The sequence below is a fragment of the Varroa jacobsoni genome, unplaced genomic scaffold (genome assembly GCF_002532875.2).
Source record: "Varroa jacobsoni isolate VJ856 unplaced genomic scaffold, vjacob_1.0 scaffold_551, whole genome shotgun sequence".
In the NCBI taxonomy this organism is placed as follows: Eukaryota; Metazoa; Arthropoda; class Arachnida; order Mesostigmata; family Varroidae; genus Varroa; species Varroa jacobsoni.
Genome location: NW_019213453.1, coordinates 202,886 through 227,287, shown reverse-complemented (window position 1 = coordinate 227,287; position 24,402 = coordinate 202,886). Strand labels below are relative to the sequence as shown.

Sequence of the window (24,402 nt, the reverse complement as noted above, 5' to 3'; positions counted from 1 at the left end):
TGAACAGTTTTAATATATAATAGGTTATTGTAAATAAAAAGTTAACAAACTTGAAGAATACCAATGTTCGACTGAGTAAAGGCAAAAGCAGCATTCTGGTGCTTCAAAATTTATTTCAAATTTTCCCGTAGGAGAACAGCCTAGCACGGTCCAATAAAAAAAAACAGACTTCACTCGTTGGGAAGGTAGACTAGCTGGTTTTCGCAGCGGATGTAACGTCCGTTGCAATTTACAGGTTGCAAACTTTTATTCAGGCAGAAGCGGACTTCCGTGAGGACAGGATGAGGTGTAACCTGAACGGACAAGAAGGTAACAAAATACGCTGAAGTACCCATTGCAAATACGTAGGATTTTTTAAAAGCTGTGTCTATTGATATCCTTTCGGCACTCTGCTTATATCAACCTATGCCCAAAATTTTCTAGGAACAACAAACTAACTTTTAACAAGTTAAATTCCTTAAAGTTCTATTGTAGCTCAATGATAACAGTATAATTACTGTTATTATTATATTCATTAAATATAAACTGATTTAATTTAAAAAAAAAATAGGTTAGGTGCAGATATTCGTGGAGAGTCTAAGATGAACATAAAATTAGACTTAGAGATCCAATTAGGTATAACCGAAGCTCTTCAACATGGGGAGTAAACAGATTCGTGCTCCGAGAATATTTGTATATTAGTATTAAAATTAGTCGCAGATTTTAACGGAGCTATCTCTATTGAAACATTTCAGTTTTAAATCATGCCATTAGAATAGTGATTTTTGTATAAAAATCATTATTATGTTGCTTAAAATGCTCTACCTTGCGATGATTACAGACAACATCAATTTTGTATGGATAGTCGTCCATAATTGCCTTCACGATCTCTGACGGCTGTAACAAATTAGAAACGTCAACATCACAAACGCAAACTTTGCTGAATTGTTCCGTCTTCAAATAATAAATACAGTCAAGAGAATGATTGGCTCACGGTGTGTGTGGTTACATCGTTTTATCACGTCTGCATGAAGAGAATGCTTGCAAATTCTACATGTAACAAATGGCCAGTGGGCTCGATTTACTGGGTCTATCAGACACACAACGCGTAGTTACAGTCAAACAAGGCGCACTAGATTAGATGGTATTAAGCATACATGATAGACTTTCTGCTTTGACGGAATAACGTTGCTGTTGCGGAGGTATCTGAAATAAACAGAGAACAAAGATACAAGAATATTCGCTAGCGACCTTTGTTTTTCGTATCAAAGTAATCTTATGGGTTCGAGCTGCATATGAGGCCTATTGTTTATACCTTGAAGGGCCGACTGATAGCTCTTTGAAACAATTACTCGAATTAAGATAGGATATAGCCATCAATTACCGATTTGTCCAGTTCTTTTTGATGGAAACAAACATAGCGCGAGGAAATATCGAACTAACTACAAATATGGAGAGAAGAAATTTTAATTAGGACATCATTTTTAGCAGTGTAAAATAGGTAAGCGTTTACAGATGTTGACAAACTCACTCATTGATGTCGTGCCTCTTGTAGAGCCTAAGGCTACTTGTAAAGAAGCCAACAAGGCTCATCGTAGCGTCTGCAGCGCAAGCGCCGTGTTTTTGCCATTCGTGACGCCAAAACGTGAAAAACCGATCCTGAGTACTCGTATATGACGGCCAGTACTGATTCAGCTGGTCTTTAATATCCTGCAATGGCAAATTAACAGTGAGCTACTTCATTCGTGTATACGGTCATAGAATTTGATAGAACTGTTCACCAAAAAAACTACGAATTTATCGGTATAAAATGAAAGCTTTAATTCATTTCGTGCTTTTGACAAAATACCTATCTAACCTATACCATGCGATAAGGGTACCCGATATATAACAGAAAGATGTTCTTATGTGTCTTTTTACCGAAGGCCTTCTGCTTACGGTACATCCTACTCGTCTTAATGAAGTTGTTATTCAGAGTAAAGCGAGCCCAGGGCACTCACGTTAAGTAAACGGCCATCGAATTTTTCCCCATCACAGAATAGAGGACCCTTGTATTCGTTTGAAGGCCACAGGCCGTGTATTGTCCAGTGATTGCGTAGACTATCACGGATGCACTAAGTCATACCAAGTGACGCACAAAGAACGATACCGCTTAGTTATCCTTGTAGGTATATGTTTGTAGGTAGAATGTGGTAAATCATTGAAAATTACAGGTCGAAATTGAGAAGTCAATATATATCACGTATACTCGCAATTACCAAAACATACATTTCATTTAGTGTTATAATAGAAGTAGTTTATCATTAATAATACGTAATTGTAATACTGCCGTACAACTGCTATAATATTACTTCCGAGAGTAAGAAACATATATTCGGAAGGGTCATAAAGGTATTCATGGACGTTTGCAGCTTGGACGCGTGGAATACACAGAAAAAAATTAACACTAGCATGAAAGGTACATATAGAATTGCTTCCGTAACATTTACAAATATTATTTCTGTTTTTGAATTAAGTAGTCGCCCTACAAAAAATGAGCCTTCCTAACCTTATTTATTGAACATTATATAGCTTAACAAAACAAAATATAAATGACAAAAAATTAACGTGTTAAGAGATTAATTTGAGAAGGTGAACTGCTTGGTAATGTGAAGGCTCACTACACGAACTGGGGTATCTCCATTTTAGTTTAAAAATCCAACGTGCAATATTAAACAGAGTACATATGTATGTAATAATGCACGTTGACAGTTACGCAAAAAGAGGAGCCGTCTTTCTCAGTTTTCAGTTGTTAATTCTCGTAAGATATACAAAGTACGTAGATGGTTTTCTTGGCATTTCGATCGTTGTCGAAATAGTTCCATTGTCTTTACCTGTTAATATGTAATACAATTTACTAAAATTTACTAAAAAACATGGATTTGGAGACCTTCATGTGGCACAGTATCTGCAACACTCACAGATCGATTGTCGGACCTTCGATCTGCGCAGACGCCACCTGACCACTGGATAGCAAAGATCAGGTGCGAATATGAGTCGTGAGCAGCCCCAGCAGGTGAGGCCTGAGCAGGAGCCACTGCAGAAACTCTGCAGATACATTGGACATGTTAATGTGTCAAACTTTCTAACACGAAATACTCCCTAGCTGTCTAATTCAGTATGCTACTAAAGAGTAGATTAAGAAGCACGTATCAAAATTACACTGTTAAATGCTACAACAAACTGCGCCTGGAAACGAACATGTGGTAGTATCTCCACACTGAATATATTTAAAAACGCCTTTTTTTTTATATAGACGTCGTACACCGATTCATATTTTGAAAACAAGCGAGAATCAAGAGGGACGATTTTCGATATTCTTCACCTTGAAGGAGATGGACTTCTAGAAGGGTATCTGCCGCGTCTGCCCGGCTGGGGTTTTCTTGGCGCATCAGGACTTCCGGGAGACCGATTCCTATGTCGACTGACGTTTCTATCTTTGGGATCGTTGGGTTCCAAAGGTGGAAAATCATCGGCTAGAGGTCCGGGAGGGCTCGGTAGTCCTAGAGGACCAGGCGACCAATCAAAACCGGCCGGCGTAGGTTTTACGGGATCAACAGGAGAAAATTCAGAGCGTGGTCCTTCACCAGGCTCTCTTTGGCGTCGAGGTGGTGGAATAGGCGGCCCTTCGTGAGGTCTACGAGGTCCTCCCCGGCTTCTCGGTGGTGGCACAGGTGATTCGATGTGCGATGAAGGGTGTCCAGGCGGCAGAGGGAGTTCGATAGTTTCCAGGAACCCTGGAGGAGTAGGTCCTAGCTTAGGAAGTTCATCGAGTTGAGGTGTAGACATTTGCAACCTAAGGCAAGAAAATAGTTCGGATGCAGTGGACACCGATACTTGAATCTAATGAAGGATCAGGGGAAAAGTTGTCCACGTCGATCGGACGGAAATTACTGCGTTTGCTAATGGCGCAGCTTGCAGGGGTAGGTTTTGCGGGATTTCAACAAATTCAAAAAATCTGGTGTCGGGATTAACAAAAGCAGCGGCATTACAAGATGGGTAAATGCAAAAAAAAGATTCATGATGTCGAACGTAGGCAATTTATCAAATATGAGATTATCAAACTCCGCTTCAGCATGCTTAACTCGTGTCTCACATTATTTTACAACAAATACAATACACCGTAAACTTACCACTAGCAACAATCGGTATAAAAATTATCTCGACATATAGCTACACAATACAATGAAAAAGGCTAGACTGCAATATTCACAAACAGCTTACCTATAAGCGGTACCACTCAAGGTGCAGCCTGCCAGAAGTAAAACAGCACAGTCGAACATTTCTGAAGACGATCTCGTTCTGTAAGAAGTAAGATTTTTATATAGCTTTTTTGATGTCAGATGTCCAGTAGTGTATCGACAATGACAATCGTAGGCCATCTGACGCATCTGATTGTCCGCAGGCAGCTACTTGAGTTCTTTCGTACCCAGTGATAATACTGCCGAGACTTTTCCAAGAAAAACAACCCACAGACCTTGATGCCAAATATTGAGTTCTCTTTTATTCCGTTAGTTCGATCTAACGTGTTGAAACTTATATGGTACATTGTTAGAAATTAAAACCATCTATCATGTAAACTCTGTTAGTGTGTATTTGTGCATGAGTGTGAATCGAAAGGTCTTAAAAAAAGTCAACCTTTACTTATTCCATTATTATAAAAAAAAAACTACATTTGATGAGCCTCTCACCATAATCATATTGCTAACATCTATCACTTGTTAGTTAATCTTAATGCACTGTCTATTATAAAGTATTAGGGAATAGTCAAGTACGCTTAGACGTAGACATTCAAACAAAGTGGAAGTAAAAGCCTGTAGAAATTGTTTGTCAACATGGCTCAGACAGATATTAGGAGGATAGCAACTGTGCACGCTAACGATTGTTGGAGTTATATCGACTAACTTAAAAAGTCAGCGGATCAGTTAGAGGTAAACCAAAATCAACATGTTAAGTGATCAATGTATGGTAAATATGTGTAACGGGGCAATGCTGTTTTTATTATTGTTGTGAAACTTCATGAGACTCTAAACGTGGAACTTCATTGTTTGGTAAGTGTTCTAATTTAGCCCATACGATATGTTATCATCCAAAATTCGGGCATCACCTTTGGTCACGTCAAGGCATTGGACTACACGAGTACATCTGTCGTCCTCGGATTATAAATAAACCTCGATTTATTTATTTAGTTTCTACTTATTTATTTTGTCTCGAAATTGCTTCATAGCAATGTCTTTTTCAGACTAGAAGCCATAGAGATCTTAAAGAGCCATCATATGGCAAAGGAGAAGTTATTTCGCAACAGCGTCAAATCGTGCACCAAACTAACGCGACGTAACTTTGGCACAGCGATGCACCCTCTGATTAATAAATTCAGCGATTCATAATAAATATATGTAAACTTACTGACAATTTTGATTTTGGATTCGTTTCGCTTTTTTCTATAATTTTACCTAAGCACATGATGAAGTTTAGGGGGTTTTTCGGTTCTCTTTCGGTTGTCAATGCCCTGTGCCAACTTCGATTGATACTTGCACATAGCGACACGGAGAAAGGTGTAGCCCTCAAAAGCCCCTTGTATAGCCCCAGGATCAACCGAAATATGGGCGAAATGATTTTCGAGGGCATCGTTCCCAAAGTAGCAATAGTTACACATGTAGAAAGCGAAGAATATACTATCATACATCTGTATACGTTTATTGGGAGGCACAGTAAAGCGGTGTAATATTGGATTTTCGAGCAATGAAAACATAAGTAGCTCCTTCGCAATGACTTATAAATACTAAATGTATATGGGTAGTCTCAATTTAACGCGTGACATCTGACGTAGCCGATTGCGCTACGCATAGCAGAGTCCCAGCTTGAAGTTTCACTAGAGGCCGTAGAATATATGCGAAAGGCTACTTGATTTCATATGGATTTTTAGAGCACTTAAGATAGATTACGGGATTCTCCGAATTAGCCTGATACCGAAGAAATCGAAGAAATTCGAAAGACGCTATAGGGAGAATAGATTAGGGTAAGGTGGAGATGAGACCTCCCTCGACGAAAAAAGCAAGCATTTTTGGTAACGGTCTGCAGAAAGCATCAATCAACTTTGCCACACTGTTAGTACATAGGCGCAGTTTGCACTACCTGAAAGAAAGAAGCTACCTGTGTGTTAGCCTTAAGGAATAATATGTGAGGTGTGTAATAACGTTGTGCGCAGTGCTAACCCTTGCGGAGGTCAAACAAACACAACGCTTACGAAGGTCTTTGCTAGATACTCTTAAAGCCCTTCCACAACCCTTCCTGCAGGCAACTACAATATTGAACTAGTAATTTGTTAGGGCCTTTTTGAAGGTTAACATTTACTTTGCATTCGCCTTTAAGCAACCCTTGAGTTATATTAAATCGTCCTTTAGGGCATTTCTTAGCCTCATTTTGGCTGTTCTTCATGTAATGTTCAGTAAACTAAAAAGGCCTCCCGATTTCTGCAAACATGAGCTATTCCGTAAACATTTTATTAGATAAAAGGGCAGTCATCAAAAGTAGCGGAAGTCCTCTACGATGTACTAGCAAGACACAAATGAGGAAAGGAAAGTCTTAAACGGCATATGGTTACGATACCCGCAACGAGACTAAGACAAAACGAATAAGTGGACATAACCTCATTATATGATACTATTGATCTTGGGCGGACGAGTCAAGCTGAGAAAAACACTTATTGACATGAAACGTTTTTAAATATCCCACCAGGCCCATTGAACTGCTTTAAAAACACGGAAAATATAGGATATACAATATTTACTTTATAATGTTAGGCACCCTAATCAACTAAGGCGTCAGGTGCTATCAGCCGAGACGCGTAATCGTACGTATCCGACCTAAACATTATAACAGACTGTTACCAGATACATTAATTTATGCCTCAATGAAATGATATATATATATATATATATAACTAGCGAATTATGTTCTAGCTGGCTCCATTTGCCTCCATTACCGCTGATCGTTGAACGTCGCGATGCTTTTGATAAACACTTCATAACACATATCTTATACAAATTTTAAACTATGCTAGAACACACCTATACGTAACCAGAAGAGGCTCACTCCACCGTACTGTGCATAGGCATACGAGCTTTTTCTACGAGCGAATCAATTCGTTTGCCATTCTGTTGACTTTCTTACTAGCTTATTGTGCGTATCTACAAAATCGCACAACGGGCAAGGGCTAACGTAGACAGCAGCGCTCCCACAGACGCAGACACATCCCTCTGCTTTCAGCGCAGGAAAAATCGCTGGTGTGACGCTAGCGACGACGATCGTTACCGCGGGGCGGGGTGGGGCAGGGGGCATCTGATACAGGCTATATACGCGCACCTCTCCCGTGAACGGAGTATGAAGTTAACAGAGCCGGTAACCGTCACCGCATCACGCGACACGTCTTTCCCAGTAATAAACGGCTTCCGGACAAAATCATGCAGCAGGAAAGATGACGCTATCGCGACCCTCTTAATCAAAACTGTTATCTTGCTCTTATCTTAGACGCCGTCATCATGGAACGGCTACAATACGTTGTCCTGACGCTTTTTCTTGACCGCAGCTAACTGAAACAATACACAAGGATAGCCAGAAAGTTCATTGAACCACAAGGACGTACGAAATGGACCTAGCGTACTCTATGCAACTAAAATCAAGAACCGTTTCAATGGAAAATACCTTTAGGCTTAGTTAATGAGACTGAGGCCAAGTTTATTTGCTAAATTGTAGTAGTAATTATAATGATGAAACAATGGCTAAGCACAATATAGGATCTGAAACTCAAAATATTTAGCCTAATAGCAAAGACAAAATAACATTGGCTGTAATGGGTGCTCTAGAACTGGAAAGAACAAACAGAAAAAATTAATTATATTAAGGGGAAAACCTTAACAAAAGCAAACGGGGTCGCATCTATGTATTACATATTATTACAAATTGATATGTAATGTAAAATGTAGCGTACTCTCTCACACGTCACGTGACGCAAATGTGTATAATAGTAATGTCTGTTCCGTTGTTGAAAGCTTTAGAACCCGAACTTGATTGTAGATTTTTCTTCTGCCAGTATACACACTCCATCTCTTCACCAGAAAATTAACGTTATTTCAAGTTTAGATGTTAGACTATCGAAGTAAAATTGATAAGGATAATTTACTGTTATCATTTGTGAACCAAAAGACTAAACGGTATATTTCAGGGTGTATAGCTTGCAGCGAACTTCGATTTACGAATTTAGAGTCGTTAACGCCTGTTAAGTAAAGTAGTAGCATTAGTCTTTATATTCAAAGTACCTGAGTAAACTGCCACTGCGAATCTCCTCTTCAAATCAGGTTCATCAGCAAAAGTTTGATGTTAAGTATCGCAAGTATCTGCATTTTTGCAGACTATGAGATACCCATGAAAAAAAGGACTTCTGCTCATAAAGCTTAAGAAATTTAATATTAGGTCGCTCCTGAGCCAAATGCGCCGTTGCTTTAATGTTTGTTGTAATACAGTTGAAATCGTTCTGGCTCTAGATAAATCCAGCAGTGAGATGTTTTTTTGCTATCGTACATATACGCTGCGTTATTACAGCATACGCCTGCTTGTGTACGTTATTATTATTTACTGTATAATTCCCTATCAGTTATCAGAGACGGACTTTTAAGAGGTAAGCTAGGTCGTAATATAATCCATTCTAGAAATGTATCTATATAAAAACTGTTTAAATTCCCACATCTCTAGATTTTTTTCATGCGTTAACAATGGAAGCGCAGGCGATACGTCCATTTGATACCCTTGATACTCAACCGTGTCACGATATAAGTTCACCACAATCTGACATTTTATGCGGCGACTGAGATTCAGCTGTATGCTTCCTGCAGAATGAAGACACGAATAAAAAGAAAATTTATCGTTTCGAAACAGCTTCTGCAGTGAAGAACGAGTAACGCCTGGCTATAGCTGCAAACACACAGCAGTTGTATACGAGATAGGCTTGTGAGTAACCGACCAATGAGCGACTGAAGAAGTACCGTTGAGCTAACGGTGAAACTCGTTATCTGCAGGGCCGTTAATGCGACTGAACGAAAGAAAAAACCATGCGTTTCAGCTACTTTGTGCTACAGCAAAAGTGGTACGACTATGATTCTTCAATTAATTGCTGTTGTCGTTGTCTCTGTTGATGATAGTAACGGGTCACAAACGTATCTGTTGCACCGGTGCGAATTCTGAAGGGCCTATTCCGAATAAGTGAAAACCTAGATAATCGTATTTGATTTACTGTTTATAATAGATGGAGGCACTCGTCTACTGTGTCTTAGATAACAAAGATTGTGATGGATGCGGAGTGCCTATGCAACAGTTAAGATAACGTCTGATGATAATAGAATTGAATCACGCTAGGAAACAACTTTACGAGCAAGTAGATCTCATTGGATATATATTGATCCTGTTAGTTTATGTTTAAAATTGAGCTTGTATCGAACACTAGTATGTATTAATTATGATTTTTAAAAAGGATACTTAATAAGATTTAAGGGCGGTTGGATGAGGGGCAAAGTAAAGTAGCTATTGGGGCGCTATGGTACAAATTAATTTTCTTGAATTGCAGCCAATTGAAGTACAGTTCTTGTGGTTACGTTGCTTAAGGAAAAGTCTATGAAGTTATGATTCGAATTAGCCTTCTCTGAAGAAGCAACTTTTCTAAAAAATAAGAAAAAAAAGACATCATTTTGCAGACGAAGGGGAGATCGACGCCGCATACAAGGTAGTGCGTGATGGCTAAAACGCGAACGACGTTCAACTCTTGCCAAGAATATATTTTCTGTGATTAAGTAGAACACTTAGCACATTAGCATTTATGTATAATTTGATAATGTAATAAATTGTTTCGAGGGTAGAAATGCTCAGTACCAGCAAACATAATGTAAGCTCAGCACAAAGTGAACCCTGCGTTTTTCGCCACTTTCCCTACTTCATCTGATGCATGATGGCAGGGACCGGTTTTTGCTGAATCACGCGCTGATGCGGTGTTTGCAAGCAGGCCATTTAGCCGCACGTAATCCCGCTCATACACGACGAATTTAGAATGTTTCCGCTCTGTTTTCGAATTTAAATCGAAGAAAAAACCTTCTTACCCTGTATTTTTCTTGCTTTCTGAATATACATACGTCCTTACGGTCGTACAACATATACATCAAATATTCTCATTGAAATGAATAAATGTACTGCGGCATGTCACGAGTGACGTACTACACCTGAGCACCCCATTAGTCCCTAGATACTGTTTTCTCTACATATAAAGGTAGTTTCGTATTTTACGTCCGATACTTACCACTTAGGCATTACTTTAGGCTGGAGTGGTTTGCACTCGTACTGGTTTTTCTCAAAAAAAAGCAGTTCAACAGGAAGACATTCTCAAAATAATTTCGCAGAGGTAGTCGAGTAGAAAGTCCCTATTGAAAATTTTTGATTGCTGAAGCTCTTCCGCGCGCCAAGTATACGTAACGTAACTATATACAGCTTACTGAATGTTATATGGCTCAATGTATTCAGGTTCGTTTAGCGCGCTCGTAAATACTAAATAATGACAATATTTGCCGTCATCTAATATTTAAATCTTGCTGGTTCAAGCTCCAACAAGGACAGATACTACGTGTGATTAGATAAACAAACTAGAATATAATAATAACATCAACGAAGAAGCTGAGATCAAACAAAACTAACTTTGAACAAATAGGAAATCCAATATTAATAGAAAGCAGAATGTTTAATTGAAGTCGATTTTGGAGAACCGACACAAACAAGGCAAGCTCCAGATAAATAAAGACGTTAACAAAGTGTCTACCAACTGACTCATACGTACAACGTGTTTAGGACAATCGCCTTACACGCGCCATGCCTCTCAATTAACCTAAAGGTTGGCTCGTGCAAAGCGGGACCAGTTTTTACTTTGTTTTGGCGCCACAGACGATGCAGACGCCCGTACGGTTCGCGAAAAGAAATCCTGCCGATTCAACCCTCATCACTGTTGATCATTGTTTTGGTCGCGGAAGCCGGAGTTTTAGTGAGGTTGTACCGTTGCTGTGTTATTCTACACGGAGCGAGCCTATTACAGTTTAAAGACACGTACTGGCCTTCTTGTGTCGTGTAGGGTATTGGATGCGCGACAATTAAACAGAATCGTCGTGATGTGCGGTAGGCATACGATTAATTCAAATCTTGTTTCTTTTTAGTGCGCATTGTATGAATAGCTCAGATGAACATTCATCGTTATCGACTAGAACCTTCTCTGGCAGTATCGAAGGTAAAATGTGGTGTTGTGTAATTGCGCCATAGGGCATCGGACCATTTAAACATCACCGAATGATCAGAGCTTTCATATATACTATACATAATAGACTAAGTGAATTTCAGTTCTTTCTTCGAAATTCTGCTGCATCCAGCTGTGCGTGAAGGAACGTAAACCAAACGAACATTGTGATTAGGTCAACAAAACAAACAAAATCTTTGCCTGCTATTGTGTTGTAGGAAGTGACTCGCTGTTGTTAGATACTGTTATGTTTAAATACAAAATGAAGATAGATAAATATTCTTCAAAGGTTTATTTTTTCGAGACGTATCACGGCACAAAAACTATCTTGCCGAGACGTCCGTTATCTCACGCTGCTGATTTTACCGAACGTGGTACCTCATCTTACAAATCACGTGGTCGCGTAATTACACCTTATAGAATAATGAACGGGTTGCAAAGTACATAATTAAGCACAGAAATCGCTGCAGCTCTGTGTTCTTTTGGACCAGTCGTAAGCCTGAGTAAATTGTGATGCGGTTGCTGCGGAACGATACGTCGTATTGCACCTGCACAGTTCAGGAGGTCATTGTACTTTTGATACTGTGTAATGAAATTTTAATAGCATATAGGCTAACTAGACCAATCTAGTGCAATAGTGTACGAATTAGACAATTAGAGAAAAAATGCAACTTGGCCAGCAAGATCCTTGATACTATAAGGGTTCCTACATAGATGATGACATCAACACGTATTCTGTTTCCTATTGAATATAAATAAAAGTATGTTTCCATATATTCATACTGCTATTGAAATGGAACCCGGCAAACTTCACTATTAAACGTAAACTAAAATCATTCTAACTGCGTTTTCGTCGAATTTTAGCTAAGTATCCCTATGCACCGGCAGCAATTGCCACCACATTAGTGCTTGTCGGTGGCGCCGTCTATTGGTTTTGGAAGAAAGGATGCTGGAAGCGGTGTGGGAAGAACCAGGTGCGTATATTATTCAAAGCACGATCTCACCAAACCTCTAATCTGATTAATATACGACTCTGTTCCGATCGTTAAGAGCTTAGACTTGAGAAAGATGTCTGCCGCTTATGTATTTTTCTTTTTTAAGTAATATATTCGCCTTTGAATTTTGCACCGGTCTGCCCCGAGATCTTTTGATAATTTAAGCATCATCGAGCATAGTTATAATATACAGTTAGCTTAATGGCGTTGCATAAAACGCTACGATCATATTTATAAATTATCAGTCACTGATTATATTGCAATATTAGTTCTAATCGCTGCTATAAAATTTTATTAAGCCGTCAAAGGCCACATTGTCACCGTCGTAATCATCGTCGAAATATATATGTCTACATGTCGTATGTGAGCATTGATGTTCCCTCGCATGTATTAATAACATCTTGATAATTTCATTTGCTATTTGTAGCTCAATCCTTCTATTGAAAAGAACAATCCCAAGGTGGTCCATACGATGGACATCGAGGACATCGGAGATAAGAAGGTATTTTGTCGTTGCTGGAGAAGCGCGAAATTCCCATACTGTGATGGTTCGCACAACAAACATAACCAGGAGACCGGTTAGTACCGATAGTAGACCGATTAGTAGGTAATGATTTATAGAATTCAGTATGAATTGTTTTCGATTCTGATACCGCGGCTCGTTGAAGACCGGGCTCTATGGGCTGTGTACGTTTCTCACGATCACAGTGTACGGTTAATGAAGCGACTGTCAAATAGAGTTTAGTGTAATGTCAAAACAACGCTGACCTTAAGCCTAATTCAAATCTAAGTTTCAATATATGAGGCAATCTTATGTTGCTACACCGACCCTATCGAATGTACCATTTTCAGCTTAGTTTGTCGTGGAGTGTATGAATCGATGAATGCACTTGTCGAATAAATTTACTAGATACTACCCAATAGAAAAGCACTGATGCGTTAGTTTACTTTCGTTTCCGATATGCCGAAACCGTTATATCCAAGAACAGTTTTTTTTGGGGTTGGTAACTTCTTAATTTTCATCTGCTAGGACTATTTGCTTCCTGGTGCAACCGTCTATATTGCCCTGCAGCGAGTAATCGTGAGCATTTTTAGGTAGCATTTTTTTTCGTTGTATAAAAACTAAAACGGATTAGCTTTCGCCAGTAGAACTGTTGAACTGAAGAAAGAAAAGCAAAAAGGGTGTTCACTACATTCTCGATTTTTGATATAGTTTTCGGCCGACAAATCGCTGCTTATCGAAAAAGGAGGAAAGTGTGCCAGTTTTACGCATACACCAAAAAAAGAAATCTTTAAAGCCGCCTCATTAAAAGCAATGAAAATACTTCGGCTGGCATACACCAAGGGAAAGTTTTACATGAAAAATAAAAAAAACTACAACCAATAATCGCTCTAACGATTCCGTTTTTTTTTCAGGCGATAACGTCGGACCCCTGATTGTCGAAAAAAAGAAGTAATTAACAAATATTATTGCTAATTTTAATATCAAATCGAGACTTATCTAAGCATGTCCTATTTACTGCAATCGAGTAGCCTTACGACCACTAACGAAAAATTGTCTTATTCTCATAATTTAGTAGATTGAAATTATCTGAGATGCGTGTCATCATTGTCAACGGATTTTGAGCATTTTCGATGTTATTTGTTTTGGCCGCTAGTGACCGAACAGTAGAAACAGGAAACGCTGAATAACGTTACCAGAAGTAGCTTCCTCTGTGTAGTGATGGTTAGTAATAAAGTTATAAAAATGTCTAGAGAAAGTTATGTCCATTGTTTTTCTGTATGCATCTTTGAGATGAAAATCAGATCAGTCTACAGCTGACAACAAATTGTTACTTAAATAAATAATAAATAAAAAATAATTTGAGTTAGACTGAATAAAGCTATGGATAAGAAATCCAAACGTTTCTTCTTGGGATGCGACAAAGGCTTTAACAAACAACCCGACTGTTTTCTGGTTGATGTAAATGAACGTCACCCCTTGATATTTGCCTTTACATTCGGAGAAAACCAGTTACAAAATACAATTACTGCTCTATTAGAGAGAATGAAGACGAGTGCTGATTTTTTTCAAAATGTTATTTTTTTTTTTAATAATATCATTTTTCGGTCACCACTGGGTAATAAATGCACCTATACGAGTATATTAGATTTTTATTGGAGCTGATGCTGATAGATTGTATAACAAAACGTTTGACCATGTTTATCGCAAAACTTACCGATTTTGTGAAGGCTTAGGGATGAGAATAGCACCACGATGAAATTCACATATATGGAAAAATATTTGAATAGATCCTTGCGTAAACCGAGGCAAACATAACTTTGTTAAGCTGTCTTCAAGCATTCATGATTCACGATCTTTAAGCTCTTTTCAATAGGCACAAAAATAATGAGTAAAAAGTTTTATATATAAAATTATTATGTTAACGACGTCAATAATTTATCTTCTTTCGATCGGATCTTCTTCGATTGATTACTATCGTGGTTTTTGGTGTGAAATTAGAGCGACTAACTCGTTTGCATGAAATTCCGAAAAATTAAGGATTGTTTTACTTTGAGATAGGAGCTCCTGCAAAGATTAAAACTGTTTTGTTTCCGAGTTCGCAAGTGTTATTGTGTTATTAATTACAAATGAACGGAATAAAACCATGTACCAGTGTACTTATTGAGTATTAGATACAGTGTAGCAGAATAAGAAAATTAAAGATCACGTCAGGGGGGCAGACATTTTTGAAGTGCTATAGCCTTGATCCGACGTCTTTTTTAAGATGTACGTTCTTCCCGGATATCGTCCTTTCCTATTATTGTTCTCATCCTAAAAGCTTCGCCTCATTCTTGTATCTGCTGCTACTTTCGCAACGGCGAAGATTGGTTTTCTTATTTTTGTTTTGCACAGAGGTACAATATTTGTGGTTACCATATCATTAAACAACTCAGCAAGAAATCTTGTAAAGTTGATCTACTGCATAAATACTAAATGTGAATGCCAATGTAATACACAAAATGTCGTACACAAATAAGCTACATACATTTTGCTCGTCATAGAGACGCCGCTACCCTCCTGAAAGCAGTACCCTTGAAGCCTTTGTGCAGTTTAGTGTAACGTAAATGGGTTGCTAACAAGACTTCTTGAGGGTTAATCTATATAAATGCTGGGTCAACGGACAGATTGGTCACTCTGATGGGCGAGCACGGAACGAAGTCGAGATCCAGGAAGGTACTCGAAGTTAAACAGCGGATCTGTTTTTCTGGGTCATTGCCACGGATAAGATGTTCTAATCTAGTGTTATTGATGGCAAGTATGATGTCGCCTGTATATATGTTCACCATATCTTTTTCGTCCTTAACATTTCGTTTTAAATCTTTGTTCCCGCTTGAGGCTATGCACTGCATAGCGACCTCATGGGTGTCTACGAAGCAAACGAGTTCAGCAGCTCCGGCTAGGTAGACCTTTCGTACAACAAGAGTGAAGCCGTGCACCACCTGAGGTTGTCGCCAACATTTTCTCGGCATAAATGTACCTTGAAAATTAACATGCATTGGCTTGTAACGAAACAGTAATTGGGACATATTGAACGTCGACTCCCCGGCATCGCGAAACGGATTTAACTGTGCCACGGACAAAACTAATGGCGAGCCTCTTTTCGCAAGCAGCTGATCTACTCGATGTTCTGGCAAATTCGTTATCGATATCTTATCGATTTCTAGTACAAGATCGCCATAATAGAGTTTTGCCTCACCGAGTATTTTCGCCCCCTTGGCAATCTCGTTTACTATATAACGATGCATCCCATCTTCACTCAGCAACCTACGAAGTGTGACCGGTCGACGTGTACTTCCGCAGAGACTGACTTTAGTTAAATTCTGAATGATCACTTGTACCGGCCCCTTTTTCTGTCTTTTGTCAGCACTTGTCGTTCCGCCAATAGTTTCGTCACTCGACTTCTTTAAATCACTTATATGCCGCCACCGAACAAGATCGTCATTTCCGTTGGGGCCCGTATCGCCAGTAACAAGCTTCTTGATGAGTTTCGACGAGAACGTCATCAAAGGAACGTGATCTCGGTGACTGTCGATCAAACCTTTTAGACAAAGCTTATCATTTTTAACCCCGTTCCCTAGAAAGATTTCCAACGAACCATAAGGTCAGAGTAGTGAGATTTAAATTTATCGTATGCTATAGTTGTGCCAATGTTTATAATTTAAGCAATAATACTGTCTAGTCTCTTCCGACAGAAAAAGCATACAGCTTTAATTATTAGCTAGTTACATCGGGACGAACGAAATGATAAGGACCGAGTGTGTCAAAAACTTATACCGCTAATAGAGGAAGGCAATTAGTTTTAGGCTGAATGAAGGAGTCTGCCACGGTAATGTAAGAAAATAAATTTAACGTTAAAAAAATTTCGGGATATCATCGAAGCGCAGTATGCTGCCCATAAGGGTTCCACTTTTAGTTGTAGTCGGCGCTGAAACTGGAAAGCATGCCGATGACTTTGATCGATTTGAATTTTTCTATCGTAAGTTTTGAATTTAGTACGATTGGATAATGTAATAATATTACCGATATTGATATCCTCTTAAATATTGAGGATAAAACTCTGAAAGAAGCTCTAGGCACTAAGTGGGCATAATACCCGGCATTTCATACTTCCACGTTTAACGAGTGTCCTATGCACCTTAACACTGTTAGGGTCAAACTGTCCTTTAGACTATAAAAATTGTTTCTCGGTTAAATCGGGTATTAGTATTACGTTTGTTCTAACTTACTTGCAACAAAGAAAGTGCTTATAAAATAGGTATATCTGCTTAGACTTATTTAAATTCGTGGTAACAGCACAGATCAGTAAATCTAAGCACGTTAGCCTACTTTATTTATGAGTACTTCTATTAGTGTGAAAATCTGGATTATACCAAATACCGATAGTAAAAGTCAAATATGAAATTTCGTTTCATCATCTTCGATCTAAATTTTGGTCCTGCATCAAAGACTGCCAATCTGCTCTATTACACCAACTTCTTAGTCGATCGACAGTCGCACTTCTGTGGTTAGTCCACGTGTTTAGCCAATGGAAATCACGAACCTGGCAACTGTCGATCCTCATCACTTTCGATTGAATACCGATTGGCAAACGCAACATCTAGTTCTTCATACCAGGTGACCTGTTCTGGCAGTTTCTGCCAGTCAACGTCCGCAAACAAGGGATGCTCGAAAATTTCTGAATAGTCGCGTGAGCCCAATCTGTTTCTAGACTCTTTCGCCAGAATTTTGAATAGGTAACTTTTAAGTGCAGTAAAATGTCCGTCTCCAAACCGATCCCATTCGAGCTCTTTATTAACAATTTGCTCAACTATTTGTTGATTTCTAAAAGGAAGTCGTCCAAATGCCAACCTGAAATGCACGATTCCAACTGACCACCAATCCGAAGCTAGGCCGAAAGCTTTGCCCCGGTGGACTTCTGGCGCCATATACGCCTCCGTACCAGCCTTGTCTCGTCCAGAAAACTCCACGGCAGTCCAACTGAAATAGGACATTTGGAATTGATTACCGGTGTGGCAAATGCACACCCAGCTTTCGTCGAAGTCGATCAGCTTTAGACGGCCATCGCGCATTACCATTATGTTCGCCGGCTTAATATTCCTATGGATACACCCGCTCAAATGCAGATGCTCAATAGCCATCATACATTGCTGCATCAGAACCTGTGTTAGGTTAGCAGTTAACGACGAGTTCTTTCCAATGCGTTCGGTAAGATCTACGCCGTCAAGTACCTCCATCACAGTAACGGAGGTGCCAAGAGTTGGTGTAGACTGCGATGTTGAATCAAGGACTAGCCCAGCTTGATCCTTGGCGGACGCTATAAACGAGCAGTATATCTGGCAAATATATGGATGGTTCATAACTACCGAAGCGATCATCCTGTCTATATATGGCGTATCATCTCGAGGATCGAAACGAAACTTCAGTTGAGGTATTACTTTTAGGGCCACCTTGAGATCACCCTTGAATATAGCTTTATATACGGCTCCGAACGCTACTTTGCCCAACAACTTTATCTCTGTAAAGTCGTCAATAGATGGTACGAAATCGGCAAGTGGCCTGGGGTCTAGAAACGCCTTATGTTCCTGCACTGCAGTTTTTAAGGCTGACATAATTGATTGCCAGTTAAGACTTGGCAGGTTAGAGAGTTCGGCGAGCTGACGATCGAGATCCTCAAGGTTGCAGATGAATTTCTGCAATTGTTCGGCAACTGGCTCTGATACTTCGGGATCTATCCGGCCAAACGTGTGAATCAGTGTAATAAGATTGACCATATTCTCACGCAAGACAACAGCTTTAAGCGACCGTTTTTCGACCCACGCGCAGACATATCGGTAAGTAAGCACGCACTGGCCTAGAGCAAAGTGCAACATTGGACTCCGCTGCAGTGCCCATTGGCGACATTGCCCATTACTGAGGTACACATATAGATATGTAACAGGCGCTTCCAATAGTGCGGGTTTCGTTTACGCCAGTTCTTCAACCGGTAGTCGATTTTTGCCTTTATGCGGTTCTAGCGAGCCAATTACGTGACAATCGTTATGAGCGACGCTCGCACCGCCTCTTAGATCCTTATTACTCGTCAGAGAATTATGTCGACGTCCATGGATATTAACCTTTAACCGCTTAACTAGCTGTGCTAAGTTCCATCGTTTATGCTGTGAGCAACCTGTCCTTGGGTTTGTTGCCTTTGACGGACGGTCACTCATAGGAAGCGCTTCGTCTGCTACCGGGCATCAATCATCACATAACCAAGAACAGTGGCCAAGCATTTTCGAACTACGGCTCGCATCGCTAAGAAGTGCGAAATATATAGCAAGAGCGTATGCTGACATGATGGCACTGTGTACTATGGTATTTAAGATAATATGGGATATTTTACAAGATCATTGGATTATGTGTTTCGGTTTGTGGCTTTATCAAACCGAAATCGATAATCTTTACGAACCGAGCTCCATAAGTTGTAATCGATAAAAGCACGTAGCGCTATTTAGTATGAACGCACCAAAAAGCAATTAACGTTTACTACGCTAGAACTATATTTTTGTTTTTCTTACCAACAACACGTTTAATTATTTAATCATACCTGTCATGTAGTTTATATAATTGACAGGATCTGAACGAACCCGTAAGCCATGAGCTTTTCAGCAAGTGATCTAGTTCCGACTTTATTTGCTAACACGATATAAGCTAATTCGTTTTTTATTTCCTGCTTGTGCGGGACTTGGCTATATACAGGCAAGATTATATCGTCTGCAGAGACTGTTGAAGTCGCGACTTTGCTCCCTTTTTCGACCGGCTAAAAATAGGTATCCCGTTAATTTTTCTCAAAAAAAACAAATCCTATGGGCCGCAAAGTTTTCGAAGCGCTGTTTCGGGGGCCCAAATTGGCCTATATGAAGATACTATATACAGAAATCGTATCGATTTTATATTATGAACATTAGTGTTCTTCGTGATATAATACTATATTGCACCTGGTATTTTTCCATTGAAGTTATCTCTATCCAAAAATATGTGTTTGGTTTTTTTCCGTTAAATTTTTGAATAACCGCAGCTGTATTGTTTATGCCGCCTGTCACTTTATTCATATTTTTATTTTACGTCAATTATAATTTGGGAGTGAATGAGCTTGACTCGATTCATTAGATCAGGGTTATTCGGGCGTGTATAAAGCTGAATAAGCTTTCATATCTGCCTTGTATAGACATTTTTTTGCTATCAGTAAAAAAAAAAAACACGAAACAGACCACTAAAATCTACGCAATACTCCTCCTTTTAGGATTTTGCCAACTCGTACATTTTGTCATTTGATTTCCAGTTGATCGTCAGCGAACTACCTAAATGTCTTGCGCCTGGTACTGCCAATACTGTATGGTTTTAGATAGTACCAAACGTTATTTATGCACGCTAAACAGGCTTGATTGCACATAGAGCATTTAGTTGTACATAACTCAGATGGCCAGGGACAAAACCCTAGGGACTTTACAGTTAAGACCAGCTCTCGTCCAAGTGAAGGCAGTTGCCCTGTAAATCTTTGGGGCAAACGCTGCAGTCTTTTAAACTTCTGTAAAATATTTAGTTTCAATAAAGTTGAAACAAACGTAATATGTAGAAACCTTTATTAAACAACAACAATAAATAAAACAGAAAAACAATTCAGTACTGGTCTGGACAGCTGGCAACCTCAGCCTTGAGTAAACGAATCAAAAAATAGGATTTTTTGCTAAAGGGCGGTCCTTTATGTCCAGATTCCACTGTTGTCGTTCCGGAAAATTCTCGACGTTAGTACTATACAGGCGTCTCATATATACGCGTTCCAACAGCAGAGACATGGATAGACTATTGAGCCTGCAGATCCTTGTATATTACTGATACAATTGAGACAGATAGTTGTATAGCGGTTACGAAATGGCTTGGTCCACAAGTAATTTACAACGACCTAGTTGAACAACTAACGTACAACTGTAATGCTTGAAACCCCATAAACTCGAGAAAAGTTACCTTAGCTCAGTTAACAGAAACGCGGAGTAACGGAGCAGATCTAACGTCAGTCCCTATTACGGCGAGATGGCCTTAGACGTTTCCGGGGCTCCTAGGCAGATTGCTGACCCTGATAGGCGAACAGGGCAGGATTTCGATATCCATCAACATATTGCCTACTAGGCCGAGGACATTTTTGTCTGGTTCGGTGACAAGCTGCTCTAACTTCACATTGTTGATAGCCAATACGATATCGCCTGTGTAAATATTCGGCGTGTCCTTGTCGTCTTTAGCGTTTTCTTTCTTATTTGCCTGATGGTTCTCAGCTGGTGTTCCAGTCCGTTGAAGGGACACCTCGTGGCTGTCTACGAACCATACGAGCTCTACCGAACCTGTCGAGTAAACTTTTTTCAAAGAGAGCGTGAAGCCGTGTTGAATTTGTGCCGTTTTAAAACATTGGCACCTACTTGACTTCAACGTACCTCGAATCGTAAGTTTCAGTGGCTTGTATCGAAATAGTAGTTGCGACATATTGAACGTAGCCTCCCCAGCATCACGGAACGGGTTGCCTTGTGCTACAGACAGCACCAAGGGTGCCCCTTTCTTTGCGAGCAGTTGCGAAACTCGATGCTCTGGTAAATTCGTTAGTGACGTCTTATCAATTTCTAGCACAAGATCGCCGTAATATAGTTTTGCGTCGCTGACGATTTTCGTTTCCGCAGCTATCTCGCCCACGAGGAAACGGAACATGCCATCTTCGCTTAAGAGTCGCCGAAGTGTAATAGGTCGCCGTTGACGCATGCACATCCTGTTAGATCCGTAAATCTCCTGGATGATGACCTGAACTGGGTCTCGTTTTTGTCTGTTGTCAGCCATTGTTGTTCCGCCAGACGTGTCGTCACCAGATTTTTTTAGGTCGGTGATATGCCGCCATCGGGGACAATCATCAGCATCTCCCACATCCGGATCGCCAGTAATCAGCTGTTTGATATACTTTGACGCAAAAGTGAACAAAGGTACATGTTCTTTACAGTTATCGGCTAAATTCTTTAATCTAAGCAGATCTTCCTTAGAAGTTGTTCCAGCTGAAAAAAATGCGCGCATAGTGTAACTTCGACACGATGAGCTCTTTCGAAAATTGTAGACATACGCTGATTTGCTCACGGAGAAAGAGAAGATGTAACTAATGATATAACGACGAGAAGATTTGATAATTAGTATAGAGGAAGTGCGGAATTGATACTAATAATAACAATAATGGAATTTCGAGTGCACCGTAGCTCGTTGTACACAACAGCTATAAAATTGTCCGAAAACAAAAGGCGACGACGCCACGTAAAAACAATGTAGTAATACGAATAAAATTACTCAAACGGATAAGAATCCTGCTCCGAACTTGAAGCTGGTATGAGGCTTTTTCAGAAAGAGTTTATGCAGAACCGAGCATTGAATCAACTTTATGATTAATTATAATCTAATACACTGGATTCATGATATGCAACTAGGCACTTGTAGTTACCGGATCAACCTAAAGGTCACCACGAACCTGGACACATTGAAAGAAGTTCTTTTCCGTTAATGGTCGACGTACGTTCAGCAAACGTTGCATCCAGCTCTTCGCACCGCATTTCTTGCTCTGGTAGTTTCTGCCAATTAACATCTGTGAACAATGCGTGATCGAAAATGTGGGCATAGTCCTGGGAGCCTAATCGGTTTCGTGGTTCCTTCACCAGAAGTTTCGTTAAATAATTCTTTAAGACAGCCTGCTTCGTATCCCCTGGTCGTCCGAATTTGTCCCATTCAATCCTTTTATTAATAATCTGATCCACTAGTTGTTGATTTCGAAACGGCAGTCGCCCAAACGCCAATCGAAAATGCACGATACCAACTGACCACCAATCTGACGCTCGACCAAAGGCCTTGCCCTGATGAACCTCCGGCGCCATATATGCTTTTGTACCAGCTTTTTCCCCACCGGGGAACTCTATGGCGGTTCGGCAGAAATACGACACATGGAATGAGTTAGTGAAATGCCCGATACATACGCGGCTGATGTCAAAGTCGATAAGCTTCAAACGTCCATTAAACGTGATCATCATATTGGCTGGTTTAATATCTCTGTGGACGAAACCACTAAAATGTAGGTGTTCAATGGCCATCATACACTGCTGCATGATAATTTGCGTTAGGTTAAAACTCAGTGTGGCATTTTTCTTCAGCAACTCGGTCAGGTTTGCTCCATCAATAGCTTCCATCACAGTAACCGAAACGCTCATTGGGTTTTCCACCTTACTACACGTTTCTGATTTCATCATTTGCTCGTTGCTACTAGTTCCCGGGACAATATACGACGCAACGAACGCGCAATATATCCGACAAATACACGGATGATTCGGAATCATCGAGGCGATCATCTTGTCCATAAACGGCGTCCCATCTGTCGGGCCGGTATGAAACTTCGTCTGTGGTACGAGCTTGACTGCTACGTCAAGCTCACTCTTAAGCACGGCTTTGTAAACGGCACCGAATGCTCCTTTACCTAACAGCTTCGACTCCGTAAAGTCATCCATTGACGGAATGAACTCTGTAAACGACCTGGTGTCTATGTTCACAATGTGTTCTTGTACCATGGAGTTGATAATAGCTATAATCGACTGCCAGTTAATAGGCTGAAGGTTGGAGAGTTCAGCTAGTTGCCGATCGAGATCCTCCAGGATGGCTATAAACTTATGCAGTTGACCTGCAATCTGTTCTGAAGTCTCAGGATATGCACGACCCATCGTTTGCAGCAGCATGATAAGGTTAGCCATGCTGTCTCGCAGCATTGGCGCCTTAAGTGTTAGCTTTTGCAGTTTCGTGCAGATATACCGGTACGTAAGCGAGCATTGGTTGAGTGCAAAGTACAGCATGGGACTCCGTTGACAGTTCCTTTCGCGGTCATCACTGAGGTACACTTGCAGATACGCTAGCGGCGCTTCCAATAATGCGGGACGCTTTTCTGCTAGCTCCTCAATGGGCAATCGACTTCTGTTTTTTTTGGGTACTTCCGAGCCGCGGGTGTCACAGCCGTCGTCAATTAAACCACCACCGCCACCTTTCAAGTTCGTTAAAGTTTTATCTTTACTGACACAATATGTCAGTTGCCTAATTATTCTACGTAGTTTCGATCGTGTTGACCCCACACCCTTTATTGGGGCTGTTTGGTTCGTGGGACAGCCACCCATATGGGGTGCTTCGTTTCTTGCTAGGCATCGACGATTTGCGGACAGGTACGAGCAAAGCGGAGCAAACAAATTTCATTGTACCCGTATGTTAGAGAAGAAAGCTAATAGTACGGTGCGTACTAGGTGCAGCCTTCTCTGGCTCATACAGGCGCTTATGGATTGATTAAAGGACATCAGGTATAAATGCAAAATGATTATTTGACATCCTGTTACTTCACATGGATGGTCTTTCGTACATGTCTACAAGAGCGAGCCCACGTAAGAAGCTCGATTAACCATTCGAAGAAATGATTTCTAGGTACAGTTTTAATTTTAACTGAA

At 40.1% G+C, this 24,402-nt stretch overlaps 3 protein-coding genes across 5 annotated transcripts; 1 reads left to right on the top strand and 2 right to left on the bottom strand.

Annotated features, from left to right (window-relative positions):
* Positions 1–93: 93 nt before the first annotated feature.
* LOC111261365 (uncharacterized) lies at positions 94–7,285 on the bottom strand. 2 transcript variants are annotated; one of them, XM_022834807.2, is made up of 9 exons: positions 7,004–7,285; positions 4,243–4,320; positions 3,344–3,814; positions 2,940–3,066; positions 1,980–2,093; positions 1,511–1,689; positions 1,137–1,185; positions 805–876; positions 94–293 (listed from the first exon to the last, which is right to left on the bottom strand). In XM_022834807.2, exons 1-9 carry the CDS (start codon positions 7,051–7,053, stop codon positions 171–173), a joined length of 1,263 nt encoding a protein of 420 aa, XP_022690542.1. In that variant the 5' UTR covers positions 7,054–7,285; the 3' UTR covers positions 94–170. The 2 variants fall into 2 exon arrangements, with proteins under 2 accessions (XP_022690542.1, XP_022690543.1); XM_022834808.2 differs by having other exon boundaries at positions 7,089–7,283.
* A 3,721-nt stretch (positions 7,286–11,006) lies between these two features.
* On the top strand, positions 11,007–14,097 carry Cisd2 (CDGSH iron sulfur domain 2). Of its 2 annotated transcripts, none has more exons than XM_022834810.2 (4): positions 11,007–11,332; positions 12,203–12,312; positions 12,761–12,911; positions 13,750–14,097. In XM_022834810.2, exons 1-4 carry the CDS (start codon positions 11,272–11,274, stop codon positions 13,788–13,790), a joined length of 363 nt encoding a protein of 120 aa, XP_022690545.1. In that variant the 5' UTR covers positions 11,007–11,271; the 3' UTR covers positions 13,791–14,097. The 2 variants fall into 2 exon arrangements, with proteins under 2 accessions (XP_022690545.1, XP_022690546.1); XM_022834811.2 differs by having other exon boundaries at positions 11,015–11,223.
* A 3,010-nt stretch (positions 14,098–17,107) lies between these two features.
* On the bottom strand, positions 17,108–23,726 carry LOC111261380 (uncharacterized). The gene is made up of 3 exons (XM_086968677.1): positions 22,404–23,726; positions 20,953–21,942; positions 17,108–18,818 (listed from the first exon to the last, which is right to left on the bottom strand). The coding sequence occupies exons 1-3, from the start codon at positions 23,680–23,682 to the stop codon at positions 17,410–17,412; spliced, it is 3,678 nt and encodes a 1,225-aa protein (XP_086824803.1). The 5' UTR covers positions 23,683–23,726; the 3' UTR covers positions 17,108–17,409.
* Positions 23,727–24,402: the final 676 nt, after the last annotated feature.